Source organism: Dama dama, chromosome 4 (assembly GCF_033118175.1).
Source record: "Dama dama isolate Ldn47 chromosome 4, ASM3311817v1, whole genome shotgun sequence".
Lineage (NCBI taxonomy): Eukaryota > Metazoa > Chordata > Mammalia > Artiodactyla > Cervidae > Dama > Dama dama.
Window position 1 is genome coordinate 30736287 of NC_083684.1, and position 24816 is coordinate 30761102.

The following is a 24816-nucleotide window of genomic DNA, read 5'->3' on the forward strand; positions in this document are numbered from 1 at the left end:
TTCTCACAGTTCTGGAGGCTGGGAAGTCCAAGATCAAGGTGCCAGCAGATCCAGTGTCTGGCAAGGACCCTCTTCCTGATTGGGGGATGGCCACCTCCTCGTATTATCCTCCTCACACGGCTGTGAGCAGGGAGAGGAAGCACATCTCTCCTGCCTTTTCTTATAAGGGCACGAACTCCATCCTGAGGGCTCCATCCTCATGACCTAATTACCTCCCAAAGGCTCTGTGTCCAAACATCATTACACTGCAGACTTAAGCTTCATCATATAAATCTGGGGGGAACACAAACATTCAGTCCATAGCAAGGCTTTATCTCAATTTGTTCATACTTTTCTTCATTTCTTCCGTTAGAATCTGACAGTTTTCTTTTCTAAGAAAACCATTATTACCCCAATAGCTCTTCAACTGGCTGTGTGTTTTTTTTTTTATTTCCAAGTACAGTACTTACCTCTGTTATATTAGAATGTGCTCTTCTTTTTTTAAGATTTATATTATTAAAGTATAGTTGACTTACAGTGTTGTTAATTTCTGCTCTACAGCAAAGTGATTCAGTTATATATATGTCTGTGTTATTTTTCATATTCTTTTCAATTATGGTTTATTATAGATATTGAATGTAGTTCCCTGTGCTATACATGGGCTTCCTTGGTGGCTCAGATGGTAAAGAATCTGGACCTTGTCTTATATCTACTCTATGCATAATAGTTTGCATCTGATTATCCCCAACTCCCAATCCATTCCCTCCCCCACTGCCCCTCCCCACTGGCAACCAAAGTCTATTCTCTGTGGGTCTGTTCTTGTTTTGTTCCATTTGTGTCATATTTTAGATTCTACATATAAGTAATATCAAATGGTGTTTCTCTTTCTCTTTCTAACCTACTTCACTTAGTATGATAATCTCGTTCAATTCATGTTGCTGCCAATGGCACCATTTCATTCTTTTTATGGCTGAGTGGTATTCCATTGTATATATGTACTACATACTCTTTATCCATTCATCTGTCAATGGACATTTAGGTTGTTTTCATGTCTTGGCTATTGTAAATAGTGCTGCTATGAACAGAGCAATATGTGTATCTTTTTGAATTACAGTTTTGTCTGGGTTTTGTCCAGGAGTAGGGTTGCTGAATCACATGGTAACTCTATTTTTAGTTTTTTGAAGACTTTCCATACTGTTCTCCATAGTGGCTACACCAATTTACAACAGTGTAGGAGGATTCCCTTTTCTCCACACTCTCTCCAGCATTTGTTTATTGTAGACTTTTTTAATGATGGTCATTCTGACTGGTGTGAAGTGGTACCTCATCATAGTCTTGATTTGCATTTCTCTAATAGTTAGCAATGTTAAACATCTTTTTATGTGCCTATTGGCTATCTATGTGTCTTCTTTGGAGAAATATCTGTTTAGATCTTCTGCCCATTTTTTGATTGAATTCTTTCTTATGTTACCAAGTTGTATGAGCTGTTTGTATATTTTGGAAATTAAGCCCTTGTCTATTGCATTATTTGCAGATATTTTCTCCCAGTCAATAGGTTGTCTTCTAGTTTTGTTTATGGTTTCCTTTTCTATACAAAAGCTTGTATATTTGACTAGGTCTCATTTGTTTATTTTTGGTTTTATTTCTATTGCCTTGGGAGACTGACCTAAGAAAATATTGGTGCTATTTATGTCAGAGAAGGTTTTGCCTATCTTCTCTTCTAGGAGTTTTATGGTGTCATGTTGTATAATTGTTAGGCCATTTTGAGTTTATTGCTGTGCATGGTGTGAGGTGGAAATCAATTTCATTGATTTACATACAATTGTCCAGCTTTTTCAGTACCACTTGCTGAAGAGACTGTCTTTCCCCCATTGTATTCTTGCCTCCTTTGTCAAAGATTAATTGACCGTAGCTGTGTGAGTTTATTTCTGGGCTCTCTATAAAATGGGATGTTTGGAGAGAACAGCATGGAAACCTGTATATTATCAAGGGTGAAACAGATCACCAGCCCGGGCTGGATGCATGAGACAAGTGCTCGGGCCTGGTGCACTGGGAAGACCCAGAGGGATTGGGTAGAGAGGGAGGTGGGAGGGGGGATCGGGATGGGGAATACATGTAAATCCATGGCTGATTCATGTCAATGTATGACAAAAACCACTACAATATTGTAAAGTAATTAGCCTCCAACTAATAAAAATAAATGGAAAAAAAAAATGTTCCCTGTTGATGTGGATTGATCTAAAGTCTGGAACTTTGTTGTTACCTTCCTCATACTTCTTAGATACTCCATCAGTGCATCCTTTGATCTTTTGCCTTTCTTCCATTCTTCCATATACTTTTTAGCCATCTTTTCTTTTGTCCGTCCCTTACTGTTAGACAAGATCGCTGAAGCTATGTTTCATAGACGTTTGTACCAGTGCCATTTTATTTTAGACTTATTTATTTATTTATTTATGGCTGTTCTGGGTCTTCATTACTGCTGGGGCTTTTTTCTTGAGTTGTGGCAGCCGGGGGCTACTCTCTAGCTGCAGTGCTCGGGCTTCTCCTTGCCGTGGCTTCCCTCGTTGCAGAGCACAGGCTTCAGTACTTGTGGCATGTGGGCTCAGTAGTTGCAGCTCCTGGGCTCTAGAGCACAGGCCCAATGGTTGTGGCCCCCAGGCTTAGTTGCTCCACAGCATGTGGGCTTTTCCCAGATCAGGGATTGAACCTGTGTCTACTGCGTTGGCAGGCGGATTCTTTACCACTGAACCACCGGGGAAGCGCCATTTGCTTATTTTCATTTTCAGTTATGCTGGATCTTCATTGCTGCCATGGGCTTTCTCTAAAAGTGGTGAGCGGGGACTACTCTCTGGTTGAGGCCTGTAGGCTTCTCATTGCTGTGGCTTCTCTTGTTGCAGAGCAGAGGTTCTAGTCTATGGGCTTCAGTAATCGCAGCCCTCGGGCTCAGGAGTTCTGGAGTGCAGGCTCGGGAGTTGTAGCACATGGGCTTAGTTGCTCCATGGCATGTGGAATTTTCCCAGACCAGGGATCAAACCCACATTGCCTGCATTGGCAAGCACATTCCTATCCACTGTACCACCAGGAATGTCCTTATTTTAGTTGTTATTGAGATATGGTTAATATAAAATATTATATAAATTACAGTGATTCACAATTTCTACAGGTCATACTGCATTTATAATTATTATAATAAAGGAGCTAATACAATAAAACTAATAAAATGATCATCATTTTATTGTTCTCTTGGTGAGACAGTGATCAGTACCTCTGGGTTTTCTCATTAAGAAGGATGTTTACTCTCAATTATTTAGAAACTTCTTCATGATGTATTAAGAGAGAAAACTGCACATTCTAACCTCTTTGAGGTTTTATTAGGAAAGAAGGCTGACATCTTTGGTAAGGGTTATTCCATCTTCATATCATAAATTAGTTGTAATAAATCTACTGGATTGGAGGGGTATTTAGTGACGTAACAAGTCACTGTAAGGGGAATATTCAAACTGGCAGAGTAAGAGGGGCATCCTCTGGGCCAGATGTGGTGGGAAGTGACACCGCGGAGGGCTGGGCTGTGCCCAGTCCAGGGACAAGAAGAATCTTGCTTGGGGAAGAATAAGATCTGTACATGAAGATGAGAAGGCTGTTTCTGGGGTGATGTCCTCAGAGGAGTTAGGAATAAGGGTCAGTGCCTTCTTTACAGAATTCCTCTTGGGATGTGGAATAATGATGATAGAGTGGTCTGTCTCCTCTCTCTTAGGAGCCTATCCTATGGGAAGAACCTGAAAATTCAGCTCCAGGACTTGGCCCAGGAACTCAGGAGACCCTCTCTGTGGACATCCTAGATCATCTGTGATGAACCAGGGAGCCAGGTCCGTGACCATCACTTCACTGAGGATCTTTCTACTATAATCCTCTGTTTCCAAGGCTGTTTGCTACTGACTTTCACAATGACCAATAATGATATAACGTGTTTTTTCTTCCAGGGCTGGTTATTTTTAAAGAGCTTAATGTCTTACTCCAAGGGGACAGAGCACTCATGGTGGAAACAAAGGCATCATGTTAGACTGGCTGGGGGAGAAATTTGAATTTGAAGGACTTTCCCAGAAATTATACCATCCAGGCACTCCTCACTTCCGCCTGGCACCTTGCTGCCCTGGATGAGTTCTTTATGGGCCGCATGGACTTTGGACACTCTAGCCCGGAAAAGAAGCCATGCCGAAGGCCGTGGTCTCATCCTTGTGCCAAGATCACACAGAGGCCAGCGATTAGCCCTTGTCTGGTGCCGCCTAGGATTCCCAAGCCTTGGAAATTAACTGGCCTGAGAGGTAAGAAATCTCAGTTCTGAGCATGTGTCCTCCATGGACTTACATGATGATCTCGGGTATGTCCTTTACCCGTCCCCAGCTTAGCCTTTTCATCTGATGAGTGGGGACGGTGATCCCTGCCCATGCCATAGACGTGAGCATATTTCTTGAAGTCTCAAACTCTGTGCCTGAGCAAGGAGTTGTTGCTATTAGTTTGGTTGAAGAGGGGTGACCAGAAGGAGCTGGGGACATGTGCCCACTAGGTCTCTGCTGGGGGTTAAGGCAGAAGCTGGAGTCTGAACCCCAGAACCCATGGTGTTGGCCCCAGCGTCTGGGAGTTGATAAGACTGGTCCCTGCATGGGCCTCCTATCTTTTTCAGAGTTAGAAATGAAGTCTCTGGAGTTGTGCGGATTTGATGAGACACATAAAGCACATAAAACAGTGCCTAACACACAGTAAATGCTTTCTGAGCGTTTATCTCTATTTTTAAGACAATAGTGCCAGAAAGTACATTTGGAAATGTTCTAGTATATTCCACTAGAATATACTAGATCTGATAACTGATCTGATTAACTGGTCGATAACCAGTTAATCTCTAACTGTTGGATATTTAGGTTGCTTCCAGTTTTTAACTATTAAGAATACTCTTACAGTGCACAGCTTTGTAACTAAAAATTCTGTTTAAGTCCATGATTGTGTCCCAAGGCCAGCATATTAGAAATGTAATTGCTGAATCAAAGGGTCTTAAGACTTTTTAAGCTTTCACAAAATAAGTGCTTCTTGCCTCATTTTAATACTCCTACCAGCAAGTTGTTTGAGTTCCAGTTTAGAAGGGGAGAGTTTGCTTAGAGAGAAGAGAGGGTCTGTATTAGCTAGGATTATATTTCACTGTGAATAGCGAAAGGGCCTAAGCAACAGTATTTTAAACAGAACAGAAATGAATTTCCTTGTCATGTATTAGAAATTCAAAGTCAGAGAGTCGAGGACAGGAAAGCTTTACTCTCCACCTTCCTCAGTGCTGGCTTCTACCTCACAATCCAGTATTGCTGCCCAAGGTTTGGCCATCACCTCAGCGTTCCAGTCAACAAGAAGAGGTTAAGAATGATATACAGCATTTCCACCAACATCTCATTGGCCAAAATTTAATTACATGAGTATATCTAGCTGCAAGGGAGGCTGGGAAATAGTCTATTTCAGATAACTAGGGAAAATTTAGGGGTTCTAGTACTAAGAAAGAAGAGAAGAACAAATATGGGGGGACAGCTAGTTGTTTCTGCCAGAGAAAACTTAGCTCAGACAGAGAGCAGCACAAATGGGTCCATAGAAATAAGAACAAATAAAGCATTATCAGGGCATCATCCACAGGGGATGAACTAAACCATCCGGACCCATGACATAGGCATGGATTATTTTGGCAGAGAATACAGAAGAAGGAGATTAATTTCTGGGCCTGAGCTCTGGGCAATGGCATCAAGACACTACAGAGAGACCACTTCTCTATCTTCTGTGTCCATCGCTTCTCTTCTCTTTAGCTGTGGGGAGTGATTTCTGACTGCTGCTCCTGGCTTTCCCCCAGCTCACCTGTCCCCCAGCTCACCTACTTCGCAGCTCACCTGCCTACATGGTCCCTGCAGGGTCAGCTCCTCATGGACCCCATTAGTCTCCAACTGGGCAACAGGAACCTGCATGGATGTCTCGTGAGGCTGCTCAGCAGAGACCTAGAATGGCTAAACGCCAAGGTGAAGTTACTCCTCCCCAACGTGGACCTGGGCTCCAGAAATCAGGCCCTAGACCCCACACAGAGGGTCATCCTGATACTCCAAAAGCTGCATACCCAGGGTCCGACCACCTGGAAGTCATTCATCCACTGCTTGTGCATGGAGCAGGATGTGCCGCTGGACATGGAGGTGCCGCTGATGAGCACGTGGGGCCACGAAGATGGTAAGAGTGGCCATGGGAGGTGCAATGCTGCCAGCTAGTGCCCAGGGCCGGGGGAGCCAGAGAGCCCCAGGCGAGGCCAGGACTTGCCTGGGTCACACAGAGATGTGTGGCCAACCAGGAACAAACTTCCGTGTTTCTGTACACCTCCCAGAGCAAATGCCCTAATGCCACCGAGTCTGCTGGGGGCCTGGAGGACTCCTCCTTCCACCTGGTACCACCCCAGTTGCCCAGAAAGGCAGGATGCAGAGAGAAAGGACCAGGTGACTCCTTCCTGCCAGGAAATTCCTGATAGCCCATACTGCCCAAGAGGTTTCTTTTTGCAAAAAAAAAAAAAAACAGTCCTACCTGATTGGACTCTGTCCTGTTCAGTGAACGTCCCTTGGGCTCTTCCATTTACAGAGCACGGTGGGGAAGCTCAGAACAGTGATTGTGTTCTTGGAGAGGAAGCGAGAGCTCACTCAATAACTCTGCAGGCAGAGTACAGGCCAGGTGGGGGTGCACGGTGTACACATGCGTGGATACACAGGTGTGTACTTGTGCACAGGCATGAATGAACACATGTGCATGCACCCACATACTTGTATGTGCACAGACCTTTAGATATGCACGTATTTCTGCCCACAGCTGCCTTCAGGGCTCACTGCCAGCTGTGCCCTCCACGGATTGCCAAGTGTAGATTTCTGGCGTGCTAGGAACACCCCCTGAGGGATGAGCCCTGAGCCAGACACGGGGCCAGAGCTGGTCCCAGGGCATCCTCGCACATCCCCATGGCATATCATCTCCTTCCCTCTTTCAGGCTTCCCCAGTTTTCTGGAAATTGGCGAGGAAAGCCAATCAGACTCTCAGCTCCACCCTGGTAAGGCCTGGGGTTGGGGAGTAGGGGTGGGATGTGGAGGGTGGGTGCACGCTAAGTCCCCCACCTCAAACCCAGAACAGGCTGGTGGTGGCTGGTCAGAACCATTTTCTGTAAACTAGCTTCCTCATGCTTGGACCCATTTGCACATTTCCCATGCCCCTCACCAGGGCTCCCAGCCTCGCCTGCACCCCGTTTCTGCCCCTCAAGGCTTTGGCATGTCTGATAGCTTTTCCCATGGGTCTCACCTGGAGCCTCCTGGGAGAGTTTGAGGTTGGCAGCCCGCCTTTAGCCACTGCCGGAATCCCCCACCTGGTTTCACTTGGGGAAGCCCGTTCTCACTTCCCTGTTCCCAAACCTCAGGGCCTCAGGCTCCAAGCCCACAGACGCAGGCCTCTCACCATTCGGACACCCTCAGGCCTGACACTGACCCATAGTCTGCCGTCCACACCCAGGGAGCCTCTGACTGGTTTTTTGGTGGGGCACAGAGATCTCAGTGATCAGATGGTCCATCTCACTGATTCACCACACTCTTCAGAACTTTTCTTTCCTTTTTGTTCCATCTTTCTTTTTTAACCATGGTCAATTACATAGCATCAAACTTACCATCTTAACCATTTTAAAGTGTACAGTTCAGTGTATTAAACACATTCACATTGTTGCACAACCATCAGGCCATGTGAGAGGCACTCAGTCGTGTCTGACTCTTTGGGACCCCATGAACTGTAACCATCAGGTTCCTCTGTCCGTGGGATTCTCCAGGCAAGAATACTGGAGGGGGCTGCCATTTTCTGCTCCAAGGGATAGTATTGATATTTTCAACATTAGTAAGTCTTCCAATCCATGAGTATGTGATATCGTTTCATTTATTTATATCTTCTTTTGTTTCTTCCAGCAACATTTTGTAGTTTTCATTGTACAAATCTTTCACTTCCTTGGTTAAGTTAATTCCTAAGTACTGGTTCTTTTTGATGCTATTGTAAATGGAATTGTTTTGGTAGTTTTTTCCTCAGATTGTTCGTGTATAGAAATGTAGCTGACTTCTGTGTGTTGACTTTTTATTCCTGCTACTTTGCTGGTTTCATTTATTAGTTCTAGCAGCTTTTTTTTGTGGTGTCTTTAGGGTTTTCTACATATAAGATCCTATCATTTGCAAACAGAGATGATTTTACTTCTCTTTTTCAATTTGGACGTCTTTTCTCTCTTTTTCTCACCTAATTGCTCTGGCTAGAACTGACAGTTTTATGTTGAATAGGCGTGATGAATACCTTTTTCCTGATCTTAGAGGAAAAACTTATAGTCTTTGACCATTGAGTATGATGTTTCTGTGGGTTCAGAACCTTTATTTCTATAGAAATACTGACTTTTTATTTACAGGTGTACATGGTAGCAACATCACCAGGCTTTAACAGAAAACATCCTTTTGGACCGTAGCCCATCAGACTCCTCTGTCCTTGGGATTCTCCAGGCAAGAATACTGGAGTGGGGTGCCATTCCCTGCTCCAGGGGATCTTCCCAACCCAGGGATCGAACTCACGTTCCCTCCATTACAGGCTCATTCTTTACCACTGAGCCACCAGGGAAGCCCTATCCTAGCTCCCCAAGAAATCAAAACTGATACCTGGTCCTTCTGTCCCTTGTCACTGAGATGGCATAATTGTCACCTGGCTGTAACTAGGTCTGGTTGATATTTAGCTAAGGAGTCCCTTATTAGTAGAAGACTTATTAAAATTTGAAATACAAGGGAATTCCCTGGCAGTCCAGTGGTTAGGACTCTGTGCTCTCACTGACAAGGGCCCAGGATCAGTCCCTGGCTGGGGAATAAAGATCCTGCAAGCCACACAATGTAGCCAAGTATACACATTTGGCTATATATATATATATATATACATATGCATACACTCTTAGACTGACTGCAGCCCCTCTTTGGGACCCCTGGCTTTCCCCACAAACCAGCAACTACAAATTTAACACCTGGCAGGCTAAGGGGCCTGCTTCAGGGCCAGTCTGATTGATCACTAATGCCTGGCTGTAGGAGTATCCACCTTTACTTCTTTTATTTTATTTTAGACTTTTTTTTTAATGTGGACCATTTTTAAAGTCTCTATTACGTTTGTTACAACTTTACTTCCGCATTTTGGTTTTTTGGTCCTGAGTCTTGTGAGATCTTAGCTCCCCTACCAGGAACCCATCCCGCACCCCCTACATTGGAAGGTGAAGTCTTAACTACTGGATCACCAGGGAAGTCCCCTGCTTTACTTCTTAAAATCCTTTCTTCGTCCTCTATCTTTCTTCCTCCCTTCCTTTCTGTCTCCCCTTCATTCTTGTTCTCCTCCCTTTCCCAACCTCTTCAGAAAAGTATTAGCTCTTGAAAATCCATGCACCCAGACAAGAACTCATGAGACTAGTAAGAGCAGTGAGGACATGTGGAAGAGGGGAACTAAGGGGGATAAAGCACACGGGGGCAGGAGGGCGGGCACAGGCCTGACCAAGCCTGGGGGAAGCTCCACTTTTCTAACCAGGGGTGCCCTTGACAGAGCTGGGTCCTTTCCAAGCCGTTTAGTGCTTAAGGCTGTTGGCTGCGGGCCCGGCTCCCTGCATTCTGGGCTGGGAGGTCCCCAGGCCCAGAGCCTCCAGCCCTCTCACTTGGGCCCAGGGACCCCTCTGCAGACAGAAGCTGATGTGGACACAGCCTTGGCTTGCTGTCGGCCTTCACTCAGTCCTTGAGTGTAGATATACTTGTCTGGCTGCTGCCTGTCTGTGGATTGGAGCTCCCTGAAAGTGCTGGGTACCTCCTCAGCCCGGGCCCCCAATCCTCACCCCTTACTCCTCCTTTCTTTCCTTCCAGGCCTCAAGCGGCCTCATCAGAGCTGTGGGTCCTCACCTCGTCCAAAACAGCTCAGGAAGCAGCAACAAGGTGGGTACGAAGGTGGGAAGTGGATTGCCTTGGGGCAAGGACCCAGACCCTGGACTCTGTCCCCTGATCACAGGCTTCTAGCTGGTCAGGGGCTCTTGTCTTCCAGGCTCCCAGGAGGTCCTGGATGGGCAGAGGACAGAAGTGGATCTGGCAGGGAGGCCTTGCCAAGCCCCCAGGGGCAGGGCTCCTGCAGAGATGAGGGAGCTCAAAGCATCCGGGAGGTTGCAGCTCCATCATCCAGGCTTTTCTGGGGTTGCTTCCAGGTCCTCAGGGTTTAGGGAACCCCAGCAATGTGACCAGCATGACCTCAGAACTAGGCTCTCATTGAGAGCCTAGGTAGGTTAGGGCTCAGCTGGATGCTGGGATAGAAGCCTCGGGGGTCGCTGGGGAGACATGGAGGCTACTGAGGACCAGTCAGGACAGACAGAAGCTTCTCTCATTCTCCACCAGTTGTCCCACCAGCTGTGATATCCAGTCCCATCAGGCATAGCCAGAGGATTCACAGCTGGTCAGAGGATTCACATCTATATAAAACAGGACACTATGTCAGGGGTCCCCCCTCCCTGTGGGCATCTCCAGTGTCCCTCAGCAGTGACCCTGAGCCCTCCCCTGAGTTACCAAAGGTCTCCCAAATAACTCAGCAGTTCAAGTCAACACCTGGCACTGTAGGTGTTGACTGTTGACCGGTTTTAGAAGTTCTGATTGGTCAGAACCTGGGTCCATAGGTGGTTGGTGCTCAGCCTCGACCTCGCAGAACTGAAGTGTTGGGGGGAGTGGTGGTGGCAAAGGCAGGTTACTCTGGAATCATCATAAAAGTTTGTTCCAATAAGATATTGCCAAGGAAGCGCCCCCCCTTCCTCTCTCCCATCTTTTTGAAAACTGTACGCCACTTGCGTTGCTGCAAAACAAACAAGAGCCGTGATCCACACGTCCCCATTCATTATTTCCATGTGTGAATGGCAGCCAAAGCCTGTGCTTCTGTACAGCCAGTTAATTCTGGGAATTTGGGTGGCACAAGACCACCCGTGTGCCCTTGCCATCTCCACGCCCACACCCACACCCACACGCAGAGCTGAGGCTACAGGATCCCAACCACCTGATGAGGGGGAGGGGGGCTGGGGGGAGGAAGGGGACCTGGGGGTAGGGAGGCCTTCTGCTTTCATGCCATCTCCTTGTCCCCTGCAGAGTTGGCCAAGAGGTACCTGCAGCTACTGAGAACTTCTGCCCAGCAGCGCTATGGCGACAGGACCCCCGGGCCGGGGCAGCCGTTGGCCTTCCACCAAGCCTACGTCCCTCCAATCTTGCAGTGGAGCCGCGCCTCGGCGCCCTTCCACACGCAGGAGGGTGCCGTGACAGGGGACCCCAAGGCAGAAGATGGCGCCCTCGTGAACATTCGGGACCTCTTCAGTACCAAGGCCAGCAAGGGCCCGAGAGTGAGGGTGCTTCTGGGGAAGGCGGGCATGGGCAAGACCACGCTGGCCCACTGGCTCTGCCGGAAGTGGGCTGATGGTCAGCTGGACCGCTTCCAGGCCGTTTTCCTTTTCGAATTTCGCCAGCTCAACCTGATCACAGGTTCCTTGACACTGCCGCAGCTCCTTTTTGATGTGCACCTGAGGCCCGAGGCCAGCCCCGAGGCGGTCTTCCAGCACCTGAAGGAGAACGCGGATGGAATCCTGCTGATCTTCGACGGGCTGGACGAGATCCTCCAGCCCTGCTCCAACAAGGAGACCGCGGATCCGGAGGACCCGGCGTCCGCCCTCACCCTCTTCTCCCGCCTCTGCCGTGGGACCCTCCTGCCTGGCTGCTGGGTGATGGCCACGTCCCGTCCAGGGAAGCTGCCCGCCTGCCTGCCCACCGAGGTGGCCACGGTCCACATGTGGGGCTTCGACGGCCCGCGGGTGGAGGAGTACGTGAACCACTTCTTCAGCGACCAGCCGTCCCAGGAGGCAGCCCTGGCGGAGCTGCGCGCGGACAGACACCTCTGGAGCCTGTGTGCGGTGCCCGCACTGTGCCGAGTCGCCTGCCTCTGCCTCCATCACCTGCTCCCGGACAGGTCTCCAGGCCAGTCAGCGGCCCTCCTGCCTACCATGACGCAGAACTACGTGCAGATGCTCCTCACCCTCAACCCCCCAGGGGTCCTGCCTGCTGAGCCCCTGCTGGGTCTCGGGGAGGTGGCCCTGAGTGGCCTGGAGTCAGGGAAGGTCATCTTCTCTGCAGGAGACATCCCTGCATCCACCCTGGCCTTTGGGGCTGACCTCGGCCTGCTGACCTCCTTTGGGGTGTGCACGGGGCCCGGGCACCAGGACACGGGCTACGCCTTCTCCCACCTCAGCCTGCAGGAGTTCTTCGCGGCCCTGCACCTGATGGCCAGCCCCCAGGTGGACAGAGAGGCCCTCAGCCAACACATCACCCTGAATTCTCGCTGGGTGCAGCGGACCAAAGCCAGGCTGGGCCTGTTGGACCACCTTCCCACCTTTCTGGCCGGCCTGGCGTCCCACGCCTGCCGTGCCTTCCTCAGCCTCCTGGCTCAGCGGGAGGAGGAGTGGGTGGCTGCCAAGCAGGCGGCAGTCCTGCAGGCACTGAGGAAGTTGGCCACCCGCCGGCTCACGGGGCCCAAGGTTGTCGAGCTGTGTCACTGTGTGGGTGAGACGCAGGAGCCTGAGTTGGCTCGCTTCATGGCCCACAGCCTCCCCCAGCAGCTGCCCTTCCACAACTTCCTGCTGACCTACGCTGACCTGGCCTCCCTGACCAACATCCTGGGGCACAGGGATGGCCCCATCCACCTGGATTTTGAGGGCTGCCCCCTGGAGCCCCGCTGCCCTGAAACCCTGGCAGGCTGTGGGCAGGTAGAGAATCTCAGGTGAGAGTGAGGACAGCGGAGCTCTGGGGAGGACCTGGGGACCATCCCTGGGAGAGAACTGGACTTTGGGGGGAATGGAGGCCAGCCAGTCTGGCAGACCCCTGCTGAAAGAAGCAGAGCAAGAATCTTGAATATCACAGCAGGGACTTCTCCAGTTGTCCAACAGTTAGGACACCATGCTTTCAATGACAAGGGTGCAGGTTCAGTCCCTGGTTGGGGAATTAAGATCCCAGAAGCCATGTGGCATGACCAAATTAATTAATTGATTATATAAAGAACCGATGGGCCCCTCCTTACTGCCCTTTAGCTTACAACACAGTGAGGAAGCTCCATGCCTTGCCAGGAACTCTGGGGTCTAGTTAGATGTCCTCTAGTCATGGTTTCTGGATTCAATCTTTCCCTTTCTTTCCCTCAGTCATGGGCTGGAACACCAATCCAGGCTGTGCTATTAGAATCTATTGGGTTTGGACAGGTTCTTTAATCTTGCAACCTGAGTTTCCCTATCCCTCAAATGAATCAGTAATTGTGCCTAACACATAGGGTTGTTGTGAGAATGCATGAAAAACCCTTAACACAATTCCCAGCACAGAGTAAAGGCTCAATATGTGTAGTAGCTAGAAAAAAAAGGTTAGGGTACAGTAACAAAGAAACCATCTCTTCCCTGGCCAAATACAGTGGATTAAATAATGTAGTTTTTTATTATTGTTGTTCTTATAGAAGACTCAGAAGTAAATGGTCCAGGTCAGTGGGATGGCTCAGCTCCCATGATTATGCAGGAGCCTGGGTTCCTTCCATGGTTGCTCCATCATCTCCTAGGGTATCTTGATCTGCATGGTCACAGACACACCTGTGCTCTGGCATGGGGGAAAAGTGAAGAGAAAAGATGGATTAGTCATGCCCAATGTGTTAAAGCTGATCCTGGAACTAGGGCACATCCTTTCCACCCCCATTCCAGTGGTGACAACATAGTTGGAGTCGTATGGTCAATACTGAGCTGCAGGTGAGGCTGGGAAACACCACCTCTGTCTGGAAAATGATGTTCAGAGTTACAGCGGTGGTGGAGGGTAGGTTTTGGTGGACAGTCGGCAGTGTTTGCCATATATGTATTTGTTACTACTGCAGCAATTACAACAACTATCACTACGGCTGCTACTGCCATTACTGTGTTAAATTCCTCCTCTCAGAGGAGGGGTAAGTGACGGCCTCCTCTAAGCCCTGCCCATCCTTGATCTCCTGCCACTTTGCCTCTTCCTGTGGCAGCTTTAAGAGTAGGAAGTGTGGGGACGCCTTTGCAGAAGCCCTCTCCAGGAGCTTGCCAACGATGGGGAGCCTGAAGAAGCTGGGGTGAGTCATGCTTTGGAACCAAGACGCATCCTCAGCTGGGGATGCTTGAAACTCCCCTCCCTTCCCTCAACCCTACACAGGGCAGATTCCTGGCCTACCCCCTTCCCCAGCCCCATTCCTGTCACCATCTTTGCTTCCCCTGTAGGTTAGCAGGAAGTAAGATCACTGCTCGAGGCATCAGCCACCTGCTGCAGGCTTTACCCCTCTGCCCACAGCTGGAGGAGGTCAGGTGAGTGATCTCCAAGAGGGCTTGCTGGCTGAGGAGAGGTTTCAGTGCCCAGGGCCCCCCTTGGGCCTGGACTGGGTGCTGTGTATTCCGTTAGAGTCTGGCCAGTACTTCTTCAGTGAGACCCAGAGAGAGGAGGCATCAGCCTGAGAAACAGATGGGACTGGGTCCAAACTCAAGGCTCCCAGAGAAGTGCTAATATTTGGGGCCATCTTGAAGGAGCTTGAGTTTTGAGGCTCCCTTCCCTCTTTCTGTGGCCCTGAGAGAAGGGATGGCAGTGTGTAGGCAGGTGCTGGGCGGGTACACATAAAGGCACGAAGCATACACATACCTTCACTTAAGTGCACGTGTGTATGTACACTTAAACTCACTGCTCACTTACGTACGTGCCCCACTTGCATGCAAACATGCAGCAGAATATGCCTGCACACTTAGATCCACATACACATCTAAACACATACGCACAAATATACTCCTGCCTTGTATCTGTGATGTGTGACCTGAGAAGGGTGGGGCCAGGGATCCTCCCCAGCAGTTCCCTGGCAGGACCTCTGCTACCTTATATGGCACCGTTATGAGCTTTAGAAGTCACCCCTTTGTCCAGGCAGATGCAGCCAGCATCTGGGTGCGCTGGTTGTTGAGAGGAGCATTAGCTGGACCTAGCTCTACTCCGCCCCCTCTGCTGGGTGTCTTTGTTCATGGTCACTCTGGGTGATTGGAGAAAAGATGAAGGTCACTCTCAATAATTACAAAAGAAAAATAAATGTCAACAAGTTCACTGTCACCAATCCTTTGTCCTGACCAAGTGGTTATACACAGAGCTACCCTTACACTCTTCATCTCTCTTGTCCCTCCAGCTCGGAATCCAGGGAGAGCTGGTTGCAGACAGGTGGGAAATGTGAGGTCAGAAAGGACAGTGCTTGACCTAGAGTTCTGGATGAATCAGAATCAGAGATGAGGCCAGAAGCCGCTTCTTCTGTGTCCCAGTCTGCTCATCACCTGGGAGCCTAGAGACCCTGATGAACTCAGGTCTCAGGCAGATCCTGAGTTAGAGCCCTGAGTGCAGGGCCCTGGGTCTTTACACCCCTTCCTCATGAGACCTCACTGTCCATCATCTGCATCCCCTGGGCCCCCAGGCAGAAACTCCCACAGGGGGACTGAACAGGGACAGAAGTGAGGCCATCAGAGGGCCTCTCCTCCCACCTGGAACTGCTGGATACCATGAACTTCTTGTGGGACCCTGTCTTGTGTCTCCTGCATGATGATGACCATGCCTGTCACCTGCCAACTGGGGCTCCCAAGTCTCCCAACTCCAGGGCTGAGGGACTGGGCCTTGGTCTCTCTGCAGCTTCCAGGACAATCAGCTCAAGGACAGGGAAGTGCTGGACATCGTGAAGGTACTCTCTCACCTACCACGGCTCCAGAAACTTGAGTAAGCAGTCTTTCTACTGCCCCTGCCTAAGACACCCTCCCCCCACCCACCCATTCTTTGGAGACAGAGAGAGTCTGGGGTGGATGGGAAGGGGGATTCATTCCTGGCACCCTTGCCACAATCATGCAGCCTGAGCCGCAACAGTGTCTCCGTGTCAACACTGCTCTCCTTGACAAAGGTGGCGGTCACGTGCCCTACCATCAGGATGCTCCAGGTCAGGTGAGCAAGACTGGGGTCCTGGCCTTCAGGGTCTTGAAAAAAGGGGAGGAGAAAGTAGGGGATGGGTAAAGGAGGCGGCCACTGGTCTTTAAGACCTATGTGTGTATGCGTGAGTCTGTTTTACTCACATTGATATCTCCAGAGCCTAACTCAGGCTGGCACCTCATACTCAATAAATAGTGAATGAATGGAAAGATAAATAGATGGATGGGTGGATGAATGAGGGAATGAATCACCAAATCTAGGAACAACTGGCAGAGTGGAAGGAATCCTGAGTCGCATGTCGCTCTCCGTGGTGCTGAAATGCCATTGCCAGTTTGGGTCACGGGGTAGATCAAATGTCATGTCTCTTAATCCTGAAACTCTGTGACTCCTGTAGAAACTCTCCGCAGTCCTAGTTTTTATTGTTTTTCTAGCAAAAAAAAGAAAAAGTGTTTTCCTGGCTTTTTAAAACACTCAGGATTCATCTAGCAATGACATAGTCACAATTGTGTATGTCTGAGTTTGAGCACTTTCGCCAATTCTGCTGTTTCTCTGTGAATTACAAATCAGCTTTCTCTGGATGTTTGGGGCAGCCTGGGGTGCACAGGTGGGGGTGATGTACTGGTTTCACAGCTCCGTGTCTGACCTTGCAGGGAGACGGACCTCATCTTCCTCCTCTCCCCACCCACAGAGACAGCTGCTGAGCTACAAGGGTAAGAAGCTGGGGGTGGAGCCGGTCTGGGCTCATTCTGAGAAGCAATCTAGGCTTAGGCAGCTGTGGGGAAAATTGCAAAAAAACTTAAGAAGAACTGGAATGGGGGGGGGGCGGTTCTTGCTACTGCTTCCCTGAGAAATTACTTACTTCTCAGAGTTGGCCAAGGATTTAGCTTTCTCTGGTGTCTCTGGACCATATCCAGCTCCTGTGATGAGAAGGTATCCTCAGAAGTCTCAGAGTGATCAGACCCTTAGGGAGGGCATGAAGACACAGTGAGCTTGGCATTACTAGGCAGGGAAACACTTCCAACTGAAAAAGAAGGAAGGCAATTATGGTTTCAGCGTCTTAGACTTGATCTGAGAATTGAATAAATTAACACATTTAAAGTGCTTAGAACACTGCTGGCATCCAGTTGCCATGCAAATGCTGGCTGTTTCAGCTGTTCATGGATTCCAGCTTGGCCATTCCTGGCTGAGCAGAAATAGGGAAGTTACCATCCCATTAAATTTTTGTGTGTGTGTTTCTCTCACACCTCCCCCTTGTGAGACTCAAGAGATGAATGAAGTTGTATGTCCTCATAAGGCTCTGAGCCTCCATTTGCTCACCTATTCAAGGATCTGGGGGCCTTCCCTGATGGCTCAGATGGTAAAGAATCTGCCTGCAATGCAGGAGACCCAGGTTTGGTCCCTGGGTTGGGAAGATGCCCTGGAGAAGGGAATAGCTACCCACTCCAGTATTCTTGCCTGGAAAAATTCATGGACAGAGGAGCCTGGTGGGCTATAGTCCAGGGAGTTGTAAAGAGGCAGACACAACTGAGCGATTAACACTTTCACTTTTTTCAGAAGGATCTGGGAGGACCAATATGTTTTTACCCTCTGACTGCATAGAGCTATGATGCCCCTCTGGCTATTTAATTTTATATTAATTAGCATTAAGTAAAATGAACATTTCAGTTCAGCGGCACGTCAGCCACTGTTCAAGGGCTCAATGGCCATGAGTGACTCTTGTGGCTCCCCTCTATAGTGGATGCCGCAAGTAGAAAACATTTCTGTCATTGCAGAAAGTTCTTCTGGACAGCACCACTATCGAAGTTGGTGAAAACCTATGATGCCCCAGCTTCCCTGCAGCCCCCAGAACTTTCTTGGTTTCCCACCATCTGCACCTATGTACCATCCATGCTCCCAGCCTTCTGAACCACAGATAGTACAAGTGAAGACTATCACATCTTGAACAATAACAGCTTCTTTCTACTAAGCTTCAGTTTTATGCCTATGCTGGACACACGACGATACGTTGTCTCATTCAACCCTTCAATCACTTTATGTGTTGGATGTTGTCATCCCACTTTAGAAAAAAGAAAATGGAGGCTCAGATGGATGAAGTGGCTTGCCCAAGGCCACACAGCTAAATATGTCAGAACCAGAATTTTAATCAAGGTCCCAGTTGATTGCAGACCTTGTTTTCTGCCGCTTTGTTGAATAGCACCTTCAATACTTTCAAGCAGCCGTCTTTGTTACTCATTGACTGTGGGTCATGCTGTAGGGTTATCATTTCCTAGAAACTAAGGGAAGAGGTTTGGTACATCATGCCTGGGTCTCCTGAGCCAATGTTGGATTTTTTCTTGCCAGAGACCCAGACTTACAGGGAAATGCCAACCAGAGGAAAGAGGCTCAGAGGAGAAGCCTGGCACTCAGGTACCTTGGTGGGATCCATTGCCTTGAGGGGAAGGATATGATGTGGGGAAGATGGTACCTTCCCAGAGGAGGCATGGCACAGGCAGGGAAGATAAAGGGAAAAGCAGATGTGTGGCAGGAAAAGGATATGAGTAAGCCATCCTGGCCTGAACCAGGAGCATCTGTCATAAGAACAACACTAAAATCTGTTATTCAATGGCCCTTTGCTTTATGCTTGGCACTGTAATATTTTATATCCATTACGTCATTTTAATTGTTTTGAAAACCCTGCAAAGTACACGTTATTAGCTCCATTTGGTAGAGAAGGAAACTGAGTCTCAGACAGGTTAGGTGCCTTGTCTAAGGTCACTTGGCTACTGAAAAACAGGGCCAAGATTAGACCTAGGTCTGCCGGCCTCCTGGCTCCTCCAGCTCCCGGCAGCCACACTGAGAGCTACAGGAGCCATGGTGTAGCTTCTGACCTTGAGCTTCTCTGCTCTGACCTTTACTTCAGGCTCCAGAAGTGTCAGCTTGGAGTCCATGATGTGGAGGTGCTCATAGCCCAGCTGCGGGAAGGTCCACAACTGGATGAAGTGGAGTGAGTATCATGGGGACCACTGGGACAGGAGATGGAAGGGGAGGGCAGGGCAGCGTAGGCAAGGCCTTTTGGGTGGATGGTGTGGGGAAGAAGGGCATGCTCCTCATTAAGAATTTGGGGGAATCGGATCATCAGAACGGCTACCATTATTTAGCACCTGTCATGTACCAGGCACTTTTACATACATCCTCTCATTTAATCCTTATATCTCTATGATGTAAGTACTGCTACTGTGGGCATTTTATAATGGAGGAAATTTAGCCGCAGAAAGGTAAATTTGCTCATGGTCACAAAGCTAGGAAGACTCCAGGCCAGGGTTCAGGCTCAGTCTGACTCCTGTCCTTATCCTCACAGAGATCTGCAAAGCAGAAAGCTCATGATAGTTAGGTCTTATCTTATAAACCACAACCCTCAGGGTCCCCTCACCCTGTCTTCCTCCCAGAGTAGCATGAGATGACCTCTTTGGGACTGGAGAAAATTCTCAGGACGTCCAGCTCCTGGGTGACGCCTTTGAGAGTGTGGTTTGGGGATCAGTGGAGGTCCTGACAATGTCACCAGGAAGGGACCCCTGTCAGGATCATCCCAGAAAGTCAAATGGGCTTGAAGTTGGGATGGAGCAAGATGGAGTGAAGGCAGCCTTGATGACCAAAGTTTCAGCCTTGATGTTGTCCCATTGCAAGAACCAAGACAGGCTTAAAAGCTGGTTTTTACCAAACTCACATACTTCCACCCAGCTTGCACCAGCCTCCACCAGCCACCATCAAGCCTGTCCCTCCTGCAGTATTCTCACCTGCAGGGGGGCCTCATCACCCATCTGGTTACACAGATCAGACAACCTCTCAGCCCCCTTGCCCTCCTCCTATAGCCAGTCTATCCTGAGTTGTCCTTCCCCCTATATAGTTCCCTTGGGACATTCTCTTGGGACTTTCCCGATGGTCCAGTGGTTAAGACTCCACGCTTCCACTGGAGGGGGAATGAGTTTGATCCCTGATAGGGGAGCTAAGGCCCGACATGATCTGGGACTAAGATCCTACATGTGGCATGACATGACTATTCTCTTTTCTCCATCCTCTTCATCCACCTCGCTAATCTAAACCACTCTCATCTTCCACTTGGATGCCTCCTCACTAGGTTCCCTGCCTCCATCCTGGCCACCTCCACCTGGCAGTGAACTGCCTTTTATTGCTGCCTGCCCCTTCCCCTTGCTCGGGGTAAAGCCCAAATCCTCAAATACTGTATGACCCAGAACCAGCCCGCAACCCCACAAGCCCCATCTGACCCCACTTTCCCACTCAATCTTACTTATTTATTTCTTTGTTTAATTTGTTTATTTACTCTTTTGTGGCTGTGCCGGGTCTTCCTTGCTGCACTTTTCTAGGCTTTTCTCTAGGCTTTTCTAGTTGCAGCTTTTTTTTCAACTAGGCTTTTCTCTAGTTGCGGCAAGTGGGGGACTACCCTCTAGTTGCAGTGCATGGGCTTCTCATAGCAGTGGCTTTTCTTGTTGCAGAGCACAGGCTCTCGGCAGGCAGGCTTCAGTAATTGCAGTTCCCAGGGTCTAGAGCACAGACCCGATAATTATGGTGCCCGGGCTTAGTTGTTCCGCAGCTTGTGGGATCTTCCCAGACCAGGGATCAAACCCATGTCTCCTGCATTGTCAGGCGGATTCTTTACCACTGAGCCACCAGGGAAGCCCCCACTCAATCTTTAACCTGGACATACTGGCTCTTTTTCAGGTCCTTGAATGTGCTATGCCACAGGGTCTTTGACTGTGTTCTCCCTGCTACCAGGAACCCCCTTCCCCCGTCTCTCCCCCACCCCTTACCTATTGAACTCCTAGTTTTTCTAGCAAGTAGCTCAAACATCAGGGAAGTCTTCTCTTTTCCCCAGATTAGATCAGATCCCCCTATGAGCATGGAGCTCATCACAAGAAGTAATTATGTAGGTTGTAGCATAGGGAAACAGTTGAGGGTGGGGCCTTGAAGTCAGGCTGCCCGAGTTCAAATCCCAGGTCCAACTTTGATCGAATATTTCAACCACTCTGGAAGCCAGTTTACTCATCAGTAAAGTGAGGATAATAATAGTGCCTACTTCATAGGGTTGTTATGAGGATTAAACATCCAAACATTGTGAAAGCACCTAGGACAGTTTCAGGCGTATAGTACACAATCTTTCAGTGTTCTTTATAACTGAGTCTCATCTATTGGAGTGACACTTTGACTAAAGTCATTGAGGGACTGTGTGAATGCTGAGGGTGGAGGGGGCACCCCACCCTAGCTGCACAGGACATCAGACCCCTCTGTCTCAGCCTCTCAGGGAACCAGCTCAAAGATGAAGGCTGTCAACTGATGGCAGAGGCTGCTCCTCAACTGCACATCATGAAGAAGCTGGAGTGAGTTGCCTGCCCCACTCTTGGGTACCAGGGAGGGCCCAGCAGAGCCCCAGCTTGTCCCTGCCACCCCTGATCCGCATGCCCACAGCCGCTAGAAATGATGCTGCTCTATGACCTCCCATGCTTTCTCCCAGCTCCAGTGTAGCTGGAGTGGTTCAGCCACATCTTGCTCTTGCCTCTGGCATGCGCCACCTAGGTCCTGTTATGAAAACCCCTTGTACTTGTAGAGCATGTTCAGTGTACATCGGTAGCTTGTGTTCCAGTTTGCCCTGACAGCCGCCCTGTGGTGGGTGGGGTGCAGTGTTTTATTGGCTCAGCTTTAGGGTATTGGTTGGATGGGTGCTGGTGTGTTGGGTTGGGATGTTGGAGTGGAAAGTAGTATGTTAGGGTGGGGATATGGTTTGGGGTTGAAAGGATAGGTTGTGGTGGTGGTGGGATGACAAGAAAGGGTAGTGGGCTATTGGATGTGCTGTGGTGATGCAAGGTATGGGATAGGGTGCTGTTTGGGTGGGATGTGTTGGGTTCTTAGCATCAAGTGTGAGTTATGTTGGGGGGCGGTGTTGAGGTTAACAGTGATTTGGATTCTTGGCCTTGGATTTAGACCCTGGCTCTGTCACTCAGTAGCTCTGTGATCCTGGGAAAGGAACTTAGTGTTTCTTGGCCTCAGTTTCCCCCATTGATAAAAATGGGATTAAAATGGTGGTTATTTTTCAGATGGGAAAACTGAGGATCAGAGAGGCAAAAACAGTAAATCAGCGCTTATTGCTCCAGCTGGAGAACTTTATTCTCTATGTGGGGCAGGGGGTCACATGCCTCTTGAATCATTCACCTGGGCCAGAAGCCTTTGAGACCCCTTGGTTAGGGACCCAGGACATTCCAAGAGTGACAGCTGCTGAGCCAGGAGGAGGGGGCCGGAGCTGCCTGGGGCCGGGGACGCTAGCCACCTGCTGATGGCTGCCTCCCTCCTCCTGCCCACAGCCTCAGCGACAATGGGCTTTCTGTGGCCGGGGTGCTGGGTATGCTGAGTGTGGTGAGCACATGCCAAACCCTGACAGAGCTACATATCAGGTAGGAACTCCCGTGGACCACCATCACCACTGCCGCCCACAGCGGGGAGCCCCAGGCTGTCCCGTCATCCCTCTCTAAGTGCTCGGCATCCTTTCTGGCCGTGGGCCTTTGGTAGAAGAAGCTGCTGCTGCCTGCCCAGACCCCCTTTACAGCTGGGCGCCCGTTCCCAGCTACTAAAGGTTTTGGCCACTCACAGCTTATACCTCTTCTGGAGAACAGACCCGGGCAGATAAGATCCAGTGATGCCTGGGAGGGTACCCCTCCACCCTATCCCCCCAACCAGGAATAGCTGATGATGGAGGCAGAGGTGTAACTTACAAGCCCCCTTGCCTCAGGTGGGGCAAACTTTTAGTACTATTCTTGCACCCCAAGGGATCTGGCCGAGGATCTGCCCTGTTATGCTTCCCTCTGCCCCTTGTTGATTTCTCCCGAGATCAGACCCTCAGTACATCGTGTACACAGTGACCAAAGGACTCTGCTTCTAAGGGGGCCCAACCTTATTTCTGTAAGTCTCTGTGTTCAATCTGGGCAGCTGAGGACAGATGTTAGTAAATGTCAACATGGTCCCCACCCATAGGAGCTCTCAGGACCTCTTAGTTGGGAGGTCCTGCTTTAAACACTCCTCAAAGGAGGAAAGGGAGACCAAGTTTACCCAAGAGGTAGATTAGAGGACCCTGGTTCGCTGTATATAATAATTGAGTAAAGGCCCCTATGGTGTTGCAGATGTCACTCCATTCACTTCTAGGGATTTATGATGAAGAGGTCACCGTGATCGTGCAAACACTTAGTCCTGCAGGGGTGTTCATCTCTGTCTTGGTTGTAGTAGGAAAAACTGAAAATGACTTAAATCTTTAACAATAGGATGTTAGTGCTATTAGTTAAATAGACTAAGTTGCCTCCAGAGAGAACTTGAGGGAACCATGATACAGCTGCAGCTTTAGTGCACAGGGAAGACTGTGGCCTATTAAGTAAACATAAAAATTTTAATTCATTGTTTATATAATAAAGCTTTTCAACCACACTGAAAGGGAGAATAGTATAATGAACTCCCCAGCTCCCACCAATAACTGTGAACGTCATGTAACCCTTGCTTCATGTGTCCTTTGAAATATTAATTTTTAAAAGAGAACCTGTAAATATATCCATTGTTTAAGAAAGACTGTCAACTGCATTAAGAAGAGAAAAGACTTGAAGGGCCCACTCCACATGTTATCAATACCATCAGTGGTAATTGATATGTGGAAGAGATTGTGGGTGATTTTTCTTTATTTTCTTTTTATTTTACTCTTATATTTTCTAAGTTCTCCAGCAGAAAGAAGTATGACTTTTGTAATTGGAAATATATTGGGTTGGCCCAAAAGTTCATGCATGTTTTTCAAACCCGAATGAACTTTTGGGCCAACCCAGTGTCTATAACATTCAGTTGGGAAGGCGAGGTTAGGGCTGTGCTGTCAGTCACAGCCTCCCGTGGACGCCCAGTGCCCGTCTGGGCCCGGCAGTGGCCTCCCCACGTGGGGCCAAGCACCCGCAGCCTCTGGGCACAGAGGAACAGGAAGGAGGGAGAGAGATTTCAGCCTGAGGCAGAGAGAAAGCAGAGCTGAAGTTTGATTTCAGAGAAAGAAAAGACTTACCAGGAAACGAGGGCCCACACCTTTGTGAAATTTCTGCAGTAGAAAGACTCCAGGCCCCCAGGAAGCTCAGAGGACGTTAGGGCAAATCAGAGGAAGTGCTGCAGCTAGAGGCAGGGGGCTGACCCCTTAGAGGCCCAGCTGAAAAAATGACGCAGAGCTTCAGGGAGCCCCGTAAACCTCCTGCCTCCTCCCTCCCCTCTTCTCTCTGCAGCCTGCTGCACAAAACTGTGGTCTTCACGTTTGCCCCCGAGCAGGAGGAGCAGGAGGGGATCCAGAAGAGGTAGGGCCCTGACAACATCCCAGCCCAGCCCTCGGCCCGGACCGTCCCCTTCTTGACCTCTGCAGCTGGACTGTGCAACTCAGCGGTGGCGGGTGGGGATGACAAATTCACGAAAGTGCAGGAAGTCAGCAGGCTCGGCTGGGATGCTACCCAGAAGGGGAGGCTCAAAGAATGAAGAGCCTTTCCCAAAGTGGTACCTGAAGAAAGCCCTAGGGTACCAGATGCAGACTGGGACAGGGATGGAGTAGCCAGAGAGCTCCTCATGGGAGACCGAGGCCCTTCAGCCTAAACCCAGAGGACCCCCTGGCCTGTAGCTCTGATTTTGGTCAGAACTTCGGGCTCCCTTTGGTGCAAGGACCGTTTAGAGGGTGTTTGCCTCCTCCAGGGTTCCTTCCTGGGTTTGCCCC

At 49.3% G+C, this 24816-nt stretch overlaps 1 protein-coding gene and 1 long non-coding RNA gene across 10 annotated transcripts in view; one reads left to right on the plus strand and one right to left on the minus strand.

Moving 5' to 3' along the window:
• NLRC5 (NLR family CARD domain containing 5) overlaps positions 1–24816 on the plus strand; it is an 86043-nt gene that overhangs the window by 24548 nt on the left and 36679 nt on the right. For 6 of the 9 annotated variants that reach the window (XM_061138556.1, XM_061138559.1, XM_061138560.1 and 3 more), the window contains 16 exons: positions 3734–3845; positions 3960–4301; positions 5916–6222; positions 7019–7078; positions 9924–9992; positions 11178–12852; positions 14113–14196; positions 14342–14425; positions 15771–15854; positions 15984–16073; positions 16709–16768; positions 18399–18464; positions 18958–19041; positions 21347–21430; positions 22409–22498; positions 24341–24409. In XM_061138556.1, the coding sequence (XP_060994539.1) occupies positions 5928–6222; positions 7019–7078; positions 9924–9992; positions 11178–12852; positions 14113–14196; positions 14342–14425; positions 15771–15854; positions 15984–16073; positions 16709–16768; positions 18399–18464; positions 18958–19041; positions 21347–21430; positions 22409–22498; positions 24341–24409 (2894 nt within the window). In that variant the 5' untranslated portion in view covers positions 3734–3845; positions 3960–4301; positions 5916–5927. Of the gene's footprint in view, positions 1–3733; positions 3846–3959; positions 4302–5857; positions 6223–7018; positions 7079–9923; positions 9993–11177; positions 12853–14112; positions 14197–14341; positions 14426–15770; positions 15855–15983; positions 16074–16708; positions 16769–18398; positions 18465–18957; positions 19042–21346; positions 21431–22408; positions 22499–24340; positions 24410–24816 lie in introns of all 9 variants that reach the window. The other 3 variants (XM_061138561.1, XM_061138563.1, XM_061138558.1) reach the window with 2 other exon arrangements.
• Positions 13523–24390, minus strand: LOC133054004 (uncharacterized). The gene is made up of 3 exons (XR_009692365.1): positions 24130–24390; positions 16918–17079; positions 13523–13706 (listed from the first exon to the last, which is right to left on the minus strand). It is a non-coding gene; the product is annotated as an uncharacterized LOC133054004 (long non-coding RNA).